This window comes from Aspergillus oryzae, chromosome 4 (assembly GCF_000184455.2).
Source record: "Aspergillus oryzae RIB40 DNA, chromosome 4".
NCBI classification, from domain to species: Eukaryota; Fungi; Ascomycota; class Eurotiomycetes; order Eurotiales; family Aspergillaceae; genus Aspergillus; species Aspergillus oryzae.
Genome location: NC_036438.1, coordinates 2431569 through 2450112, shown reverse-complemented (window position 1 = coordinate 2450112; position 18544 = coordinate 2431569). Strand labels below are relative to the sequence as shown.

Genomic DNA, 18544 nt, shown 5'->3' with positions numbered 1-18544 from the left:
AGTACAATTGAGGCAAAAGGCACATTAGAGCAAGGGGTAATGGGATGAAGTTTGCTTCAGAAGGCGCGCGACAATGTTGGCGTTGTCATGAATCCGTTTCTAATAGTTCTTTCATTCAAAAAAAGCTGGGGAAAGGTATAAGTACCTAGATAATTCTCAAGTACTGGATCTCTTCCAGATTCATCTCCCTGAAGAACTGATTTCCTATTTCCCTTTTAAGTTCATACTATTTCCTTTGTTGTGATAGAATTGAGGCATCAGCTGGACTGATTTTGACTCTACGGATTCCTTCCGAAGAGCAGACAAAGCGCTCGTCCACAACCACAACACCTGGCTGAGATCTCACATGGGCTGTGCCTCGCTCAAGGGTTCAACCAGCGGTTCCACTGGCTACACCACTTTGCTATTATCTTAATTCCTTTAGATCGTGGCTGCTGTAAGTGGATCAATTGTTGCTATTTTGGATATGCCTGAGGGTCAGCCACTAACCCTTCTCAGGTTTAGACAATACCCATACATATCGATACGGTCTGGTACCGTACCTCCAGTATGTATGTGTAACTTACATTCCCTATCCTCCAAGTATACCCATGGCGCTGACAATTATATTATAGAGATTTCCAACACCTTAAAACGCTTCTAACCATTGCTCGCCACTTTGAACGCTGGCAGTTCAGCTCTACTACTACTTAAAGCCGCTTTCTCACCTTTTGTGACCTGGTTTTTTTTCGTAACCGTTTCTCATCGCCGTCTTCTTTGGGGACACCCTGCCGTGTTTTTTGATCAAATTCTGTTGTCACCGTGTCGTTCCGTGAAGAATCCCTGCCTTTCGATCGCAGAATAGAAGTCGTCAAGACAAGATGGGCCCGTCAAAGCCGACTCTTCATCCTTTGGCCACTCCCGAAACGTTGAGCTTCCCTTCGGAGCTCCGACCACGCACCTACTACACATGCCTTGACCCGGACAGGCCGGACAAGGAGATCAAGAAAGAGGATGAGGATGACGAGATTACCATCACTCCTCCACCAGCATACACAGAGTTTCTCAACACCTTCAGTCCTATTTTTTCCAGCCCTGCAACCTCCCGTGAGAACTTCTCCAAGTACATGCTCGACAGGCCTCGTCCTTCACCTACTTCGGCTCCTACCAGTTCTACTTCTCCTTCATTCCCCAAAGGGAGTACAAAGATTCCTCCTCCATATTCTGCCTCGCGCTCAGTCGGATCATTGCCTTCGAAGAGTCCGGATCACACTCGACGTTTGCCTCTCCCCCCGCCTTATGTCTGCACATCTATGACAGACTCCCCGCGCAGTGCGCATCCTCTTCGGTCCCCCTTTACCCCATCTGATTACAGACTGCGGGCATTCGACTCCCCAGTCAGTGAGAACGGGACATCGTTCAGTGTAAGGCATGTGGTCACAACGACCATTACCCTTAAGCGGGCCCCCCAGCTCGAGCCCCCGCCGCAGGGAAAGCGGAGAAATATCGCACGTCGGAATACATAGTTGCCTGAGAAAACACCATGTATAGCTCCATCGACAACGAATGGTGATGAAAGCGTACTGTTATGATTGCTTTTGTTTAATGTTATCTGTTTTAGCATACGTTTCTTTTCCTGTATCTACCGTCCCACAAAGGTTGTTTTGTATATTGGATCAGGTTCATTCTACGGATCTACGCTGCGAGCATTATGCGATATCCATGGTTCCTTGAGTTCAAGATTTTGAGACTGGCCGGGGTTTCCAGGCACTGTATGGCGGGAGTTGAGGTTTCTGGTACATTGTATTTAGCATTGGCGAAATAAATGCTATAACGTGGTGCTGTTCGATGCTTGTTTGTAATGAAATCAGTCTATGGCATCGGTCACCCCACACTGATCTCTGGACCCATAACACGGTGCCACACACATTGACCGATAAACTAAATTCAGAACCCACGCGCTTACTAGCGATAGATCTAGCGGTTGATCGATCTCACGAAGAGTTCAGGCTCTGACCACCCTGGCCCCCAAACTGTTTCATTAGACGCATCCTGACTCCTGAAGGATTCCGTACTTTCCACGTGTCGCTCAGCCACTGTTCTCCAGCCAATACTACAGAATGTGGAGCCAACAAACCCAACAGGACAAGCTCTACTAAAGTCAAATGAGTAAGGTTTGAAGCCACGCTCGCTTAGATGAGGTTGTTGAACCTGTTTGCCATTTGGATTTAGTTACTCTACCGCGGATCTTGCATCTTTATATCCGTTATTGGTTGGAGAGCAGACCGTTGGAAGACAAGATCGGTGAGAGGCGGGTATGCGTTAAGTGTTACCTTTCTATTCTTACACGTCTTACAACTGTTGTTGTGGAGTCAGACTTACAAGCGGGAAACAGGAGCAAGCAAATAACAAGAACAAATCTACTAAAAGAGCAGGAAATGTGCAGGAACTTCATTGCTCTATCTCTTCCTCCTTCGAGATGCTTTGGCTCTATCAAAGTGTGCCCTCTAGGCCCCAACGTCCAACCGAGGGACCCATAATAGACCATACATGACCGAGTCTGATTGCAGGTGCATCTACGTGTCACAAAGAATCTCAAAATAGATACGGAGCAAGCGCTAGGTTTCATCTTCATTCCAATTACGGCTCTGGTTTCTATTTTTGGGGTATGACTACTGTGGGATTGGGATATTTTTAGTTCGGCGAGAGAGGTATGTGGACTCTATTTGCCTTACGGTGTCCTTAAGAGTCATTAGGACCCGTCTCTACTTGAGCCGTTGTTGATGAGACCCTCTCAGAGGACTACAGCTACCCAGCCTACTCGAATGGCCTTTCAAAAGTAAGGGCTAAAGAAAAACCAACAGAATTGCATTCAACGAACATCAACAACAGACATAATCATGAAACCATCGTCAAAGACAGACCGTGGCAGATATAATGAGCGGACAGGATGGTATCAAGAGAATAAAATATGCGGTTTAATGATGGTAAGAAGTGAAGAAAGGAGAAATGCTGCAATAACAGCAGGAAAACCGAAATCGCACCCAAAGTCAACGACGTTAAGGAGTGACTGATTAGAGAAGACAATAGACAAAGAATATAACCAGAAAAGAAGACAAGAGAAGAGGAGAGCAAGAAAAAAACAGTGGGAATTGAGAGGGGAATTGAACGAAAGACTGAATTGAAAAAAAAAAAAGGAGAAAACTCACGACAAAACCACGATGTCAAATCAAGGTAAGGCCCAACAGTCCACTATACAATTGCTGGGGCAAAGTCACGAATACCCACCAAATCATCGCTGCCATATCTGTCGTCAACTGTGTGCCCTGTGACAAACATGAACCCCATGGACATGTAACATTACTGATTATGAAAGTATCCTCACTAGGTCAATATCAATTTTCCAGATGCTGTGTGCGTTGGCGAGGAGACTATCACATCAACAAGAAATTCCATTTATTGCGTTTCATGACGTCTCTCCAATGGACCTGTCGTCCCATGGGCAGAACCTCAGGTTGGCTAAGTTGCTCAGGCTCTTGTGAAGGATCTTCCAGCTGCCAAGTAATGATAAGGCCACTAGTGTTGATTGGAAAGTTAGGGTCCGCTGCAGCGTCGTGGGAATCATCTTCTTCTCCAGTTGGTGGCACCGGACCTCCGGACTCTCGCCAGACCTCTTTCAAAACACGGTACATCTTGCCAAAGCTACCAAGCTTTCCTAGATACCCGAGGGCAACAACTCTCTCAGTCAAGACTTTCCGGAAGTTACTGGATGGCGATGCAAATGCTCCTGCAATAAACAAAGGCCAGACCAGGCAGCGATCAAAACCACTAGAGCCTGCGGGGATGTACTTGAGAATTTCGATCATGGTCGCCAACCAGGTGGTAATGGCAGGGTCATTATAATCGACGGATGGAAGCAGGCTATAAAGATATAGACGAGCTGCAATACGGTACAGGGCGGTAATGATCTTGGTCAGCTTTTCTGGGACAACGTCTCCGCTAGACGTAAAAGGCACCTCGAGCCGTGGATCAGCTGGCTCCGTCCAGTCAAGCTGTCCTGTCAACGCTGAGACGTGGCTTAATATAGCCATATCATCTACGAGACCCTCTAGTCTCAATGACTCTAGACATGTGATTTCCGAGATCAGGTACATAACACGGTCATCACAGCCCATCAGCTGCTGTAGGCCAGATGTATGGCCACTGAGGTGCTTCGTCCGGTATGTGTGAGAGAAGTACGGCGTCGCCCCCGCCATGGTAGCTGCTATGATATCGATCCATGCGATAAGAGTGACGTTAAACTGACTAGGTGCATAGTTGAGTTTCTTCACCAGGTGTGCAACTCCTTGGAAGTGGGAAGTCCATGGCACGTCGGGAAGATAATCATCCGGTTCGCCAAGGGAGCAATGAAAGAGTATCAGGGAAAGTGTAGCATCGATCACCTGCATATAACCACTCTTTTTACTCAGGAGACGACAGAGGTGAGACATCGCGTCATAGCGATGCTGCATAATGTCATGATCCATCTGGTCCTCCATGCCCAAGCTACTCTTCAGGTGGATTGCGCCTACACTGAGGCAGCAATGGAAATATGCGCGATTGTTCTGCATAAGCCCGAAAACCTCCCTGATACGGGCAGGGCCAGCCTGATGAACATCCACTATGGGGAAAATCAACAGCATAAAGTTGTCAAGAAAGTGTTCAAGAAGATGGCGGTCCTTCTCATCTACGGGCATCATCGTCTGCAAGCATGTGGAGAGAGACTTGTTCGGGTATGCAAAGCCTCCTTGGGGATTGATCGGATTGAAGGGCTGAAGTGGGCCGTAATTGTTCGCAAAGAATTCGTTGCTAGCCAATGGCGGCGTTGGTATTGCTGGATTCGTGGTGCTGAAGTCCGACAACGCTACATTGGTCTGCAGAAAATTGTTGTTCAAGAACATCTGTTGGTCGGATCCGATATTGAGATCAAACGAAACGATAGGCGCTGCAAGTGCTGGTAGCTCGGGTTTTGGCTCTATTGGAAGCCCGATAAGGGCTCCTGGAAGGGCTGCTGACCCGTGATATGCCCTCTGTGCTGGTGTCGCGAAAGGATTTGGTTCTGGAAGCATTGCGTGACTGATATCGAAACCAGATGCTCCTGGGCTTTCTTCGCATAGAGCCTTGATCTTATCCATATATTCTGGAAACATAAGCCGTGTTGGAAAATGCCGAAAGTGGGAGTCTTTGTGGTTCATGACAAACCTTGCAAGCTACTGTTTTTCTCCATAACCTTCGTCTGGCGGATTCGACCTTTGATCCTCTCCCTCTGACCGCGCCGTTGTTCATTTGTGGCCCACCACTGAGGTGGCCTGTACACGCATTTAAGAGCATGAGTTGAGCAATTTTTGCAAAATGGCCGGGTTTCATCGCATTTTTTCCTTCTCAGTCGACAGGTAAAGCAACCTAACATACTCGTGATTAGCAGGGTTCAGCCCATGAGACAGTTGCGACTGGAGCAGCATCGTCACGGGCAATATCAAGATCATACCCGATCGTGATCTATGGTAGGCCTTCGGTCCAGATCTACCGGTGGAGTCATCAGCTTCAGACGAGTCTGATGTAGCCCTATTCCTTCGAGCAGTGGACCGCGCTGAACTCGACATGTTCGAGGTGCTGGCTAAGAAGCTTGGACGGGACGGCTAACAGAGAGCACTGTTGACCTTATGGTTGGCAAAGACGGGAAGCTATGAAGCTGTTCGAGATAGCTGTGCAACCCACAGCTATCTTACCTGATTGTGTTGAGGAGCAATAGAGATTCAGAATGATGACCTGTGCTATTGAATGGAACGAAGATGGTCAGAGAACAAAGGGTCAGGTTGGGGAAGGATAGGCAGGGCTTTTATGAAGTCATCCGGTCCTGGTATCCTGAGATATGTTAGATCCGTCGACTGATTCTCAAACAAGGTGTATACCCCTCGTGCTTCTATTTTTTTCCAAGCTAGGGGTTAGACGCACGAGGATATTGTTTCAAGTTTTACCAGAACACTAGAACCTCGAGTGGAGATTGACGCCGAGCAACAAGGAGAATTCGGCATCGTGCTCTCGGATAGGCTGAGGACCCTCAGTTGGGATGTCTGGTGGTGGTTAGAACCGTTGGTCAACATGGTTCCTGGAGTTGTAAGGTTGATCATCCACGCCGCCATGTTAGCCGCGGACTGAAGCAGATGGGTACAGGGATCACGCTGGGCGGATGGCTAATGTTCCTGTCAGGGTCTAAAGGCTGTCTAATCTAAGCGTGGTCGCTAAGGATCCTGATTGGTGGTTTAATAACAATTACCCTAGATTTTGGACCTTCGACCATTTTTGACTCCCGCAACGCATAGAGCTCCAAATTTCATCGTTGAACTTGGAATTCGATACCAGAAACACTGCAGAATAGCCAGCTATACTCTCATCCTTTTCCCAGAAATTGTCCCATTTTTTTACGAATTTTCGCGAGTGGAAACCGATTTATATTGACCGCCTTCCTTTTTGTCGCCTTAGAAATTTGGGTTGAGATAAAGAGCAAAGATAATCTGACAGTTGGCCCAATGGTCCAATGACGATGACCGGAACGCTGAAGTGGGGCTCGGCCCGTGCAGGGACGGGGCGGATCGGTGACGCTTGGACGTGATAACATGCATACGGAAAGCCTTAATTAGCAACACTTTTACCGCCAATACTGCAGGATATGGCAATTATCGGCGTCTAATCCTTTCCTTTCATTCGCCCACACAAGATTAAGCATGTTTATATTTAGCTAAATGACTACTTTAGCGTCATTTTCCTATTAATAACTTCTGAAGTGGTCAGAATTAGCAACATTACGCTACCTGGATGCGGGGTACAACTCTTAGGGTTGCATAGCTCGTTGCCGCCGACAATATTCAACGCAAACCAATGGTTTAGCCGGGAAATACCTCGCGCAGGCTAAACGAGCCTGGAAGCTGAGTTAGGATTAATTACGCCATTCTTTTTCTAGTTGGACGCTAACAATTATAGATATACTGAATATAGACGAACAGGCAATCTATCATGGTTGACACTGTCGCCCTAATTGCGGTATCACCAACGTCGCTAAGATCGAACTGCGGCATGTTTAATTCTAAAAAAAGTAGCACCCCATGGTTTCATATCGAGATATCGCATATCTTGAACTAGTTCTTTTAATAGATTATCCCGATGATGTAGTCCTACGAGCCTATTCATAGACATCCTTTGTACATTGAACCTACGCTAAGCTACGGACCACCATCTTAATTTAGTAACCGGATGTAGTTTCTAACCGTCAATCTGCGCAACAGCGACGCGCTGAGCATCACATTGCGGGCTCTACAACTGCCTTGGTTGTTGTTGTTGTTGTTGTTGTTGTTGTTGTTGTTGTTGTTGTTGTTGTTGTTGTTGTTGTTGTTGTTGTTGTTGCTGCTTCCATGCCATATGGAGATACAGTACTACGCCGCATCGCTTTCTGAAGAACCCCCCGCCAGAAGAAGCACGTGAACGACATTGCGATATGAACGGGGGCCTTGATGTACTTAAGGGTAAATTCTCTAGAAATTAATGTCACAGCCAATGAGATCTCAAGTTACTTATGGTTGACCTGTGATGAGAGCTATCGTCCCATACTAAGTCAAGTAGCGCGATGTGATAGTTACAATCACACCGTTTCCCCCGCCTCCTGCATCACCTGACCTCACCGTCCCCTCATTTAATCACTCTTATAATTCTGTCTGTCAATTTTCTTCAGATTTGGTCTATGATCTCTCCTGAATATATATACACGTATTCAATTCGTAGCAAATTCAAGGTGCAAATGCTACCAGTAGAGAGGGGTTACAGCCACCGTATTCATATTCTACCCTCAGCGTGCTACAATTGACCTACGCAAAGACCAAACAGTAGTATGGGGGGGTAATGTATGTACATTGTGTAATTGTTACTCAATATCTTTCTAGTGACTAAAACAGAAATCCCTGCGAGAGTAGAATATGGCTGTCTGATCCAACGGCCAACGATAGGTACATCAATTCATGCAATGCAGCCAATTCACATGTCACTGTACAGTAGCTCCGCACTGCTGCAAGAGCGAGAGGAAGGAATCAAAAGGATCCGAGATTCAACTCCAAGCGATAAGCACGGTTAGTTTTCAACGACCAAAAGTGATTCAACGAGAAAATTGTTTGCTGTGCCTTAGAAGACTGTAAGGTAGACGCCGAAAGGTGTGAAGAAGGGAAACGATGGGGAGGCAGGATGATGCAAAAAGAGACAATAGTCAACCAGTCGAACGAGCATAAGCTACCAACAAATCGCAAGGCTGTTGGAGAAAGAGGCACCGTCGTTGCCGCAGTAAATTCCGCTCCGTGAAAGGGTGGGATCATCGGTCTATATAGAAGTGACCTGGAAACGCCAGAAGATGTTGCTCCCGGTTATGTGTGGTGGATCGTGAACCCAGAGAAAAACAAGTGATAACGACGTGGTTGGCCAGGACGTTCTCAACGGATCGACGCCTGATTTCAGAAAATGCAGCGAATAGCATTCGATCAGGAGAGGCCAGATGGAATATGACTCGTAATAAATTCGAAGGAATCTATTCTCCGCACCGTAGCCGAGAGCTCACCAAGGAGGGATTGGTTGACTAGAGAAGAGAGCGAAACGAGGAGAGTCGCCCGGGCGGTTATACGTAGCGTTTAATTGCTCAAGCGGAGCAATATTTAGAACGGTTGAAGGAACCCCCAGCGCTAGAGCAGTCGGCCAGTCACGGGCTTCCATGGCGGTTGGCCTCCACCAGCTCGGCGCGTAGAGAAACCACAAACCTTCTCCCTTCGACCTCTCCCAGCCCTCCATGAGCCATTTCGATTTTCCCCATCCACGGAAACTTTGCCTCGGCGGCAATTTATTGGTCAGGAACAATGTCGTTCTCTGCGGTTGGGTTCCAACCTACTGCAAGTTGGTCACTCTGATCACCTCCCATTCAAGTTTCTCTGCGCTTCCCAGCCACTTGCTCGGACTTCTTTGTGAAGAACGAATGCCACTACGTTTCACTATCCCTGCATGTCACGGACTTAGTTTTCCATGCGATAGTGATCCTTCATGAGTCTTGTTGCCATGCTACCGTTTCACCGCCCCCCCTAGATGACTCCGTCGGTCAGATGCTTTTTCGTTACCCCATATACTTATACTCGGAGCGGCCCAACTTCTCCAATTTCCTTCTCCTCTTTCTGCCCTTTCCTCGTCACGTTTCATGTATCACTGTGTGATAACTGGCCACCTTCATTTGCGTTCCTTCCTTCAGTTGTTATGAGGTGCTACCCGGTCTAGCAGAGTTATTGACTAACTCGTAAATTAATTGTCGCATCGAGTAACCTCCTCCCCTTTGAAAACTTGCACAACCTGACATAGACATTATGGTAAGAAAACAACTTGCACTGGTTAATTCATGACGTTCTAACCTTAGCTCGGTGCAGGAGTCGCTACGCAATCGACGTAAGGCAGCGCCTGCGTCCTTGGACGTGAAGAATACTGCACAATTCTATCCAGCATGGACTGTGGTGAAAAAGCGTCAATCGGAGTCGACAGACTTTGCCGATACCGATTTCGAATATGGCTCCTCAGACGAAGAGTCTCCTCGCATGAGTATGGGCTCAGTAGGTTCACCTCTCCATCTTCAATCAGATTAGGGTCATTGATCGCCTTGCTAGTTTGGTCGTGATAGTAGCTCTTCCCTTTCCACACCAGAGCTACCTACGCCTGACCAGGCCCCAAACGAGCCTTTCAGCTTCCAGCTTGACAAACGAATCAAGGGACCTTCCGGACCGCACCTCTTCAGGTCATCTATTGCTTCTTATGGCTCTGCGCCATCGACTGCCGAGATTGATGTCTACTTTGAGAGATCACCTGTGCAGTCTCAACTCGCCCAGGCCCCATATTCTGGGACACAGTTTTCTGAAACACCAGTTACTCAGTCCCAGTTCGCCCCTACTGCAACACCTAGCGCACGATCTCAATTCTCGGAGGCCTCGAGTGCTCGGTCGCAATTCTCCGAGACTCAAACTAGATTCCAGTATTCCGAACCCCCAAGCGGTCGGTCCCAGCTCTCCGTACCTGAGAGCTTAACCTCGAGTGCTCAGTTCTCTGAGACCCAAAGATCGAGATTCCAGTACTCTGAACCTCCGAGCGCTCAATCTCAGCTCTCCGTTCCCGAGAGCTCGAATCCCAGAACCGAATTCTCTGAGACCCAAAGCTCGAGATTCCAATATTCCGAACCTCCAAGTGCTCAAACCTATTTTTCTGGGACGTCAAGTACTCGGCCTAATATCTCCATTGCGGATACCCCGACCTCTAGGACTCAATTCTCTGAGCCTCCAACCGCACGATCATTCTACTCGGAGACGTCGAGTACTCGACCTCAGTTCTCTGTCGCCGAAACTCCAAATTCAAGGATCCAATTTTCCGAGCCTCCAAGTGCTCGATCTCAGTTCTCAGAGACGAAGAGCACTCGCTCCCAGGTTTCTTCGGAAAACCCTTACTCAAGGGCCCATTTTACTGAGACCCCAAGCTCCAAGTCCCAGTTCTCTGCGGGTGAGGCTTCAATGAATAGGTACCAATTCTCTCCTTGCACTCCCAAGGCCTTCGCAACCGTGCACCCAGACGTTTCGCAGGTGGAGGAGAGTGAAATCCGAGGCTGGATGCCCACCCAGGTAGCACACTGGATGCATATCGCCGGATATGATGACTACGTTATTGAGAAGTTTATGGTCAACGACATCACCGGCTCTGTTCTGCTAAGTCTCCAAATCGATGATCTCAAGGAACTCGGAATCAAATCATTTGGCAAACGTCATCAGTTAATGTCATCCATTAACCATTTACGCACGACTATGCGGAAAACCCCAGACCTAGAACTACCTATCGACCATAGGCGCTCGTATGCAGTGTCCGTATCTCCGACGGGAGAAGTGCTTTCCAGGGAAGCCGTTGGCCTGGACGGTAGTCGGCAGGTTGTGGCAGGGGAAGCTGTCTCCATTGTCGGTATTGAGCAGGTTCTTCCTAAGCCCCATAAGTGCTCCAAGGGAGAAAACTGTCCCAAGTATAGAAAGCGCCAGCGCCAGCTGGAGAAGCTCGCTGCGGAATTCCCTGACGCTGTTCTCCTGCCAGGAGGTTCAATGCTCACAGGAAATCCTGGAAACCCAGACACGGCAAAGAACCTCCTGCGTCCTACATCCGATGCTGGGCCTTCGATCGTCGCTTCGTCAGACATCTTTGGGCCAGCCCAAGAGACTCCTAGACTCTGTGAAGAAGCGCTAAACGAGGTTCAGAAACTCGATCCACAGGAAAGTATTAGGCAATTTCTAAATTACCAGCACGTGGAGTCGTGCGACCCTGGATCTGAACTAGCACCAGAGCCAGCCCCAGATCCCGAACAGCCCGCAGAACCCGTCCCTGCGCTGACTCCCCCAACTTCTCACACAAACAACATGGCTGCTAATCTTCGTAACCTACCCAAGTTGAAGATTCCTACTGACTATGACTCGGATGAGCTTACGACAGCTGTTACAACCCAGCGAACGATCACTCCGTCCGTGGCAACCCAGACGTATGGTTCCCCGACCGTAATCCAACAGTATGGTCCGTTCAGTTCTATGAGAACTATGGACCATTATCGTCGAGGCACACCTTTTTCCGAGATGGATGCCCCAATCACTGCACTCCCTAGTGATCCTGTGGGCCGTGATGTCTCTCAGTCCGTTCCGCCAGATATGCGCTATGGAAACCTCATGCAACTTCGCCAGCAAAGGCATGCACCACGTAGCGCCTTCTTACGCCCTCAACCTAGCCCACCGCAACATCGTGCTCAGGGAAGGCCACTCACCCCTATCGAGGATCCCGAAGATTTAAGGAAGAGAAGCCCACGTATAGGATTCCACAACCCCAGCTCCTCAGATACCTCTCTCTCCTCGGACCCAGATGTGACCAAAAGTGGGTATATGAAAAAGCGGAAACAGGCTCGATTCCTTCGTCATGAATGGCAAGATGCGCACTTTACCTTGCGTGGAACTAATTTGGCTATGCACAAGGATGAGCTTGCTGCCATTCGCAACTCCCAGGCTCTGGATTCGATCGACGTCGATGATTTCGCCGTTGCTTGCTCATCACTAGCTACAAGCTCCAAATTGACCGCCGCATTCAAACGGTCAGTCCTACGCAGCGGGAACAACATCAGCAAAGATAATGCAGCCTTCGCCTTTTCCCTGATTCCTTCGACAAAGGAAAATGAGAAAAAGGCATTGTTTGGGAATAGTAATGTTAAGAGCCATCATTTTGCGGTCAAAACTCGAGATGAACGCATTGACTGGATGCGAGAGCTGATGCTTGCCAAGGCCCTCAAGAAGGGTAAAGAAGGAGGTGCCTCGATGCAAGTAAATGGGAATTTCATCTAAACTCCCTCGTCTCAAACTACACCTGGCTTTTATCATCTCCCTTTTCCATTCAGATTTCAGTCCTTCTTCAGATTGCACGACAGGCCCCACCAGATTGTCCTACCTGTATTTCTAAAACCATATCGCATATGTGGCTTTGAAGATTTTCACTCACTGCATCATGATGTTTTGATATTGCATTCCGTTTGGGATTTCCTTTGTTACGACCGCATGAACATGAACAAGACGCATCGTCGCAGGACGGCCAAAGTCATATACCCCAAATACCCTCACTTTATCTCTTTTATTTTATTTTATTTTATTTTATTTTTTGTTTGGCTTGTTGTGCTCCACTTTTCTCGGCTTTATGTATATACAACGCTAGTGGAACTCTATGCGTCAATTTGAACCTTTAACGAGACACTATGAGTAATACCATCAATGAATGATGAAGCGTTGCCCATAATAGAAAGATAATGATGCTAGAGATGTGCCGGTATGCTACGCCAGGGAAATGGCGCCAAATATCAGGGGTGCCCCAGGGGGGATAATTACTGACACTCGCCCTTTCAAAGTGGTATAGTTATGTGACAAGTAACATTCGGGGGAGTTTCGATTAATTAGTGAACTTTTTCCAATTTACGAATAGTATGACATGCTAAGATATAATACTTTGTAGTACTTTCTGTCGAGGCTTACCGCCCCTCGAGAGTTTGGGCGCACTTTCTACCTACATATATTAACTGTATGTATGTACTGGACATCGCGTGCGGTCAGTGCAAAAGCTGTTTCTGGTCTTCAACCCGATTGGTGGCCATTATTGCAGCAATAGGCGCCAATTATAAATAATCAAGGTACTGTGCTGTATGATTTGGGCATTTGGTATGATGGCTTCACCCAGTTCCACCCTGAAGAGCAGGCAGTCGTCGCTCACTAAAACCGTACGCCCACGAAGGGCTGTTCGGCCATGTGACTTGTGCCGTATACGCAAGTCACGATGTGTGGTTCCACCAGATTCGGCAAGAGCCGCGAATTTCTTCAACAACTATATGAAACAGTTGCACGCTCCAGAAAGGTGCATTGCAACTTAGCTCCAAATATAAGAGCAGGTCAAGAAGCCTTGATCCAGCCATGGTGTAATGTCAGGAGCGCGGTTGATCAATCACCCATTTGCTCGCCAGAATCAAGCTACCAGAGTCCCCTAGCACCGGGAACTATGACAGTCGGACTCTCCGATCCGTTTCTTATGACCTTGAGTGTTTTCATCATCCAAGTTGTCGTCGTGTTGTGCGTGGTGTTTTGTGCTAACAAACTACCCAGGCGACCTCTTCTACTCATCACCACGGGCATTATGGGAGTTTCTATCTTCGTAGTAGGATGCCTAGGAGTCTCCCACACATTCGGGAAGGTGATCATCAGCTTCGTCATCATCGAAATAACAGCATTCAATTTCGCCTGGGGGCCTCTAGGCTGGACAATCGTAAGCCTTGACACGTATCTCTAACTATGAGAAGAGTTTACTGACGTCAACAGGCCTCCGAAATGGCCGTTGGCCGCAACAGAAACAAAAATCTACGCTGTCGCGGTAGCCTGATTCTGGGTAAGCATTCTAACACACTCCTCAGACAACAGAACTCAACCGCAGATGACTGTCTGAACAATTGTCTTTACCTCCCTTATCTATAATAGTCGTCAATCTTGGCCCTAAAACTAGCTTTGCCGGCCTCTGTGTTATTACCTTTGTATATGTACATTTGTTTCTTCGTTGGCGTGGTCACCGATCGCTCGATGGAGGAGCTTAACTAGTTCTTCATCAATGGATCCCAGTGCGCATATGGCGCGATCAGCCTCTTCTTGCTGTTGGGGAGACGTCAACTGAGAAGGGTCTAGAAGCGAACGAGAAGAACTGTGTGAATGTACGGGTCGAAGGCCCATGATTGCATTTTATAAGGTTCTGATGTATAATATGGACGGAACCATCCTGGCGACTACATGGCTATATAGTAATTTGGGATAATATCATAAAATTCAAATCAGTCGCTCTTCGAAAACCAAGGCTACTAGACCACAGTTCATAATCCTAAAACCATCCCGGGGATCTAGTATATACATGGATAGCAACCAATCATCCCATCATCCGTATAACGACATACAACCAACCATCTCCGTACGCCGAACTCCTGACTAGCTCTTCGACTGGTGCTGACATAGGCACAGCGGCACCATGGAGCACGGGCTTCGCTAACACAGGCGTCCTCCGACTAGGAAACAGGTTCGGTAGGAGCGAATGCAAAGCCGAACCTATCGTCTGCGTCTGCGGTGTGATACTACTTCGTGAAAGGGCCAATTGGCTAGCCGCCACGCTGGAGGGAGGGATCAGCGGCGGGACGGGGGACTGAACTATTTTGAGAGAAGGGGAGCCAGAGTCAGGAGGGAGGGGGAGGAATATGCGAATAGGGATGTTACGGAACGGCTGATTGAGAGGGGGAAGGAGGATATTCGAAATTCGTTGAAAAGAGGAGAGTTCCACTGTCTTTGTTTAGCTGTTGTTTCCCGGACAATTGATATAGCCATGAGATGGGACGGGACGGGACGGGACGGGGGAACGAGGGACTGAGAGATGAAGGGGGTGAGAGGGTGATCGTACCATTCTGTACAGACTTCCATAACCCAGATGAATCCTCCTTGGAGAGACTCATGATGCCCTTTGCGGTCCCGTTTCGCAGGAAATCCGCTTCTTTGACGCTGTTGATGAACGCATCGTTCATGACCATCCCCTCTGCGTCTAGTCGGACCAGTTCCTCATCTGGCCAGTCGCTGAAATGCACGACGAGACGCCATGGTAATGGATTGTCTTGGTCATCGATGTCCCAGCCTGCGTCTTCTGACTCGGCCGTCCCCTTGGACGCTGGGTCAGCGCCCGCATAGAGGTCATATAGCAGACCGATAGGGAGATGCCATTTAAGCGGGACGCCTTCGAAGGAGAACCATCCATCATGAGCATTGGAACTGGGGTCGATGAGAGAAGATGCGAAGAAGGCCCTTAATCTGGGTAAGAGGGATGGCAGATATGAAATTCGGGGATAAGAGATCTAGGCCGTATTAACATTGCCCCGAGGAGTTGACCATTATAGATATAGAGGGTAGAGAATAATTACAAGATACGGATCAGTCTGGTCGTATATGCGACTTTCTGATGGAGCAAGTCTAATCTGTAAGGGAAGTCTGCCGTCCCATACGGCCTTCTGAATACTGTTGAGAGTTGCTTGCGTTTCCATCTTTGCCAGTTGTTCGATGGTAGCAGTTTAAGCTTGCTTGTCTACTACGGGAGGTTAGCATGTTGCTCAATATCCTTTATACATGGTCTTGGACAGCACAACTTAAGTTTTGGATTATGAGGACAGTCCGCGACCTCGATTAACTACACGTTACAGCTGAGACTTCGAAATGTTGTCCCTTCCCCACTATCAGTTCAACATGGTTGAGGGGTCACGTCCGTCAACGCGTTGCGTACTGTCTATGTAGAGGAAGTAGGTCGTGATGTGAGTATATGCTAGTGTTTGTCAAGCTAAAGAAGAGGAACCACACTATGAATGTGAAAGGTGAGGCTGATGCAGAAATGCAAGTCCAAATGTTTAGAGAGACGGAAAGTTGCCCGATTGGGATGACACGTGACGTTGGCCTGAGGCAACCCTGTTTACAATATAACTTCAAAGGCGTAGAAGTGAATCCACTCTGCAGCTTTAGGGAGATGAAGCATCGTGGAAATGTTCATCCTATGCCAGCCTGTAACAGCGACAGTCTCAGCGTAAGCTCAGCTGGGTATTTCTCAGTAACACAGTTGGTGACCCCATATGTCTTATTGATCTGCGTCTACTAGACCACCAATTGCCTGGTTTTGCTTACAGTGACACTTAAAGGACTCATTCAAAGCTCGCAGGGCTAAAATCGTTTTCAATAAACTAGCAATATCGTGAATGATGCTATTTTCACGGTAGGATCGACTAATACAAACTAAAAGTGTTCCAATCGCAGGTCGCAATCTCCCGGTGATCCCATTAGCCTTGAACTAGTTCAGTACCAGTGAGCTGAACTTGTCTGCCTACGAGATTGCTAGTTTCAGGCAACCCCAAATGCACCCTGAGGGGGGCTTCAAAGATCATTCGAGAAGGGACGTTTGATCGCCATCCAGCCGAACATCAACAACAGCTGGCAGGCTACAATGGCTTACCCTCGCCCTAGAACCACTAGGATCTACATGCAATAGTATTTTCTACTTGTCTTTCACTCTGCCAGTCCGTCCATGAAAGCATCATAAACTATGAACTAATTGAAAACTGCTGGTTGAATGGTCGAGGCATCAACTGACCATAGCTCACAGTGACCGCAGCCGGGGATCTGGCCCTGTTCCTTTCGCCAACGGAAGTAGATTGTACCCAGCCATGGTTGAAAGTAGACAAGGTGCAAAGACGGTATAAGCACGGATTGGAGAGATCGACAAGAAACAGTGCCCTGATCACTGCCAGGTGGTTGGCAGTATCGTTCTCCCACCTGAAACCGAACCTGTTTTCTCGGCCTCTAAGAACAGTACGGCTGGCGTCTAAATGTCATCGTCTCTCGTCGTGGCGTATCGTGTAACTGTGAAGTGATATCACACACTTGCAGACGGTGCCTGTGCCCCGAGCAATATGAACAACCAGTTCCAACAACTTGCATATCAATGACCTGGCGAAACCCTGGCTTGGGGTCATTGCCCGGGTGGGAAACTATTATGTAAACGCTGCAAGCTTGGTCATCGCCTGAGTAATCTTTAACCTGGACGGTAACAATGCAGGTTCATCCGTTGATCCGATGGGTGTCGTCAGACCCATCATGGTTGCCTAGCTGTTTGCCTTGAGGCAAGTCTTTCACATCAATAAGATGATCAGCACCAGTGCAAATCCCTCGTACTCTAGTATTGGAGCGGTGTATCTCCCTGCGTATCTGTCCTATTCCATCAGACTCATTACCAGGGTCCAGAATACTGAAGCACCGGGTCGCGTTCTAGTTGATACTAGCATTTCCTTCACTGATGATAGAATACACATTCACTCCAAGATGCTCGAAGTTGAAGGCAAGGATATTTTGTTGGCATGTTATAAGTACTCTCACTATGAACGAGGGTTTCACGAAAGCCACATGGTGTTGCTCTCCCATCTAGCAGGCACACAGTGGACTCTCTTCCCTTGAGCAAGTAGGCTCTGGCAATAGCATTATGAGTACCCATTAAGTTCTCTATACAAGTAATGAATTTCACCCAAAGAGCAGGTGACACGATATTGGAAGTTCCTTGCCATTCTCCCGCTCAGCGTCCGGAAACCTACCAAGATCGTGATTGATTTGAGTTTCGCTTGCAGCTCTTCCCTACCACTCAAAAATATCAGTCCTCCACAGAGAGAACCCAACAGACGGCGGCCAAGCCTCACTCGAACATGACCAGCCTATTTTTGTCTACCAATGTGAAGAAGTAAAACCCCTGCACCTGGTATGCAAGAAGGCCGTCTGACCTCAGAGAAGCAATTGCAAAGCCAGTTGGCTATGGCGGTAGCAGCGGGTATCAATTTTGCTCAAGAATGTGCTAATTGTGCAACGTGCCGCATCAACAGCTCCAGACGTTTGCTAAAATCACAGTCACTAATTCTGGACCTATTCCTATCATGTGCGAGGGTAGCACAAGATGAGTTTGGCTACATGACTGCATCCTTGGCCGAGTCCGACAAGGGCTTTCCGGTTTTCCGCCAGGTGCAACTAGGAAAGGTGTAAAAGGTTTCGCATGGTCATCTAGTCATCCCCAATCACTTTGTGCCATCATTGGTCCCCATATGCGTTGGGCCGCTGGTGAATAAAGTTAACAAGATTCCAATGTCAGCGACTTAAATTAGTGGCGCAGGCCCACTGGAGCATGGGGTGTGAAACGTGGGGTGGACTCTCGTCATTGGATATGGCTGTCGTCTCGTATACTAAAAACGGACATTGGAAGGATAAACGCTGCCTAGTCTGGATTCGTGCTTCCACGAGGGCATTTCCATTTGTTTCATGGCCTCGGTGAGCACCACCCTCGTCTCTCATCCCTTCCAAGGGTGCTAGCAAAG

At 48.0% G+C, this 18544-nt stretch overlaps 4 protein-coding genes across 4 annotated transcripts; 2 read left to right on the top strand and 2 right to left on the bottom strand.

The window, feature by feature from the left end:
• Positions 1 to 860: 860 nt before the first annotated feature.
• Positions 861 to 1505, top strand: AO090012000946 (uncharacterized protein; the record flags this gene model as incomplete). The annotated part of the gene is made up of 1 exon (XM_001727834.3): positions 861 to 1505. One exon carries the CDS (start codon positions 861 to 863, stop codon positions 1503 to 1505), a length of 645 nt encoding a protein of 214 aa, XP_001727886.1.
• A 1908-nt stretch (positions 1506 to 3413) lies between these two features.
• Positions 3414 to 5428, bottom strand: AO090012000945 (Zn(II)2Cys6 transcription factor; the record flags this gene model as incomplete). Its single annotated transcript, XM_001727833.3, has 2 exons — positions 3414 to 5158; positions 5221 to 5428. 2 exons carry the CDS (start codon positions 5426 to 5428, stop codon positions 3414 to 3416), a joined length of 1953 nt encoding a protein of 650 aa, XP_001727885.3.
• A 3478-nt stretch (positions 5429 to 8906) lies between these two features.
• AO090012000944 (uncharacterized protein) lies at positions 8907 to 12434 on the top strand (the record flags this gene model as incomplete). The annotated part of the gene is made up of 4 exons (XM_023236698.1): positions 8907 to 8921; positions 9462 to 9641; positions 9696 to 9964; positions 10595 to 12434. 4 exons carry the CDS (start codon positions 8907 to 8909, stop codon positions 12432 to 12434), a joined length of 2304 nt encoding a protein of 767 aa, XP_023091600.1.
• Positions 12435 to 14538: 2104 nt separating this feature from the next.
• AO090012000943 (autophagy protein 5) lies at positions 14539 to 15691 on the bottom strand (the record flags this gene model as incomplete). Its single annotated transcript, XM_023236697.1, has 3 exons — positions 14539 to 14942; positions 15061 to 15505; positions 15572 to 15691. 3 exons carry the CDS (start codon positions 15689 to 15691, stop codon positions 14539 to 14541), a joined length of 969 nt encoding a protein of 322 aa, XP_023091599.1.
• Between the last annotated feature and the right edge of the window lie 2853 nt (positions 15692 to 18544).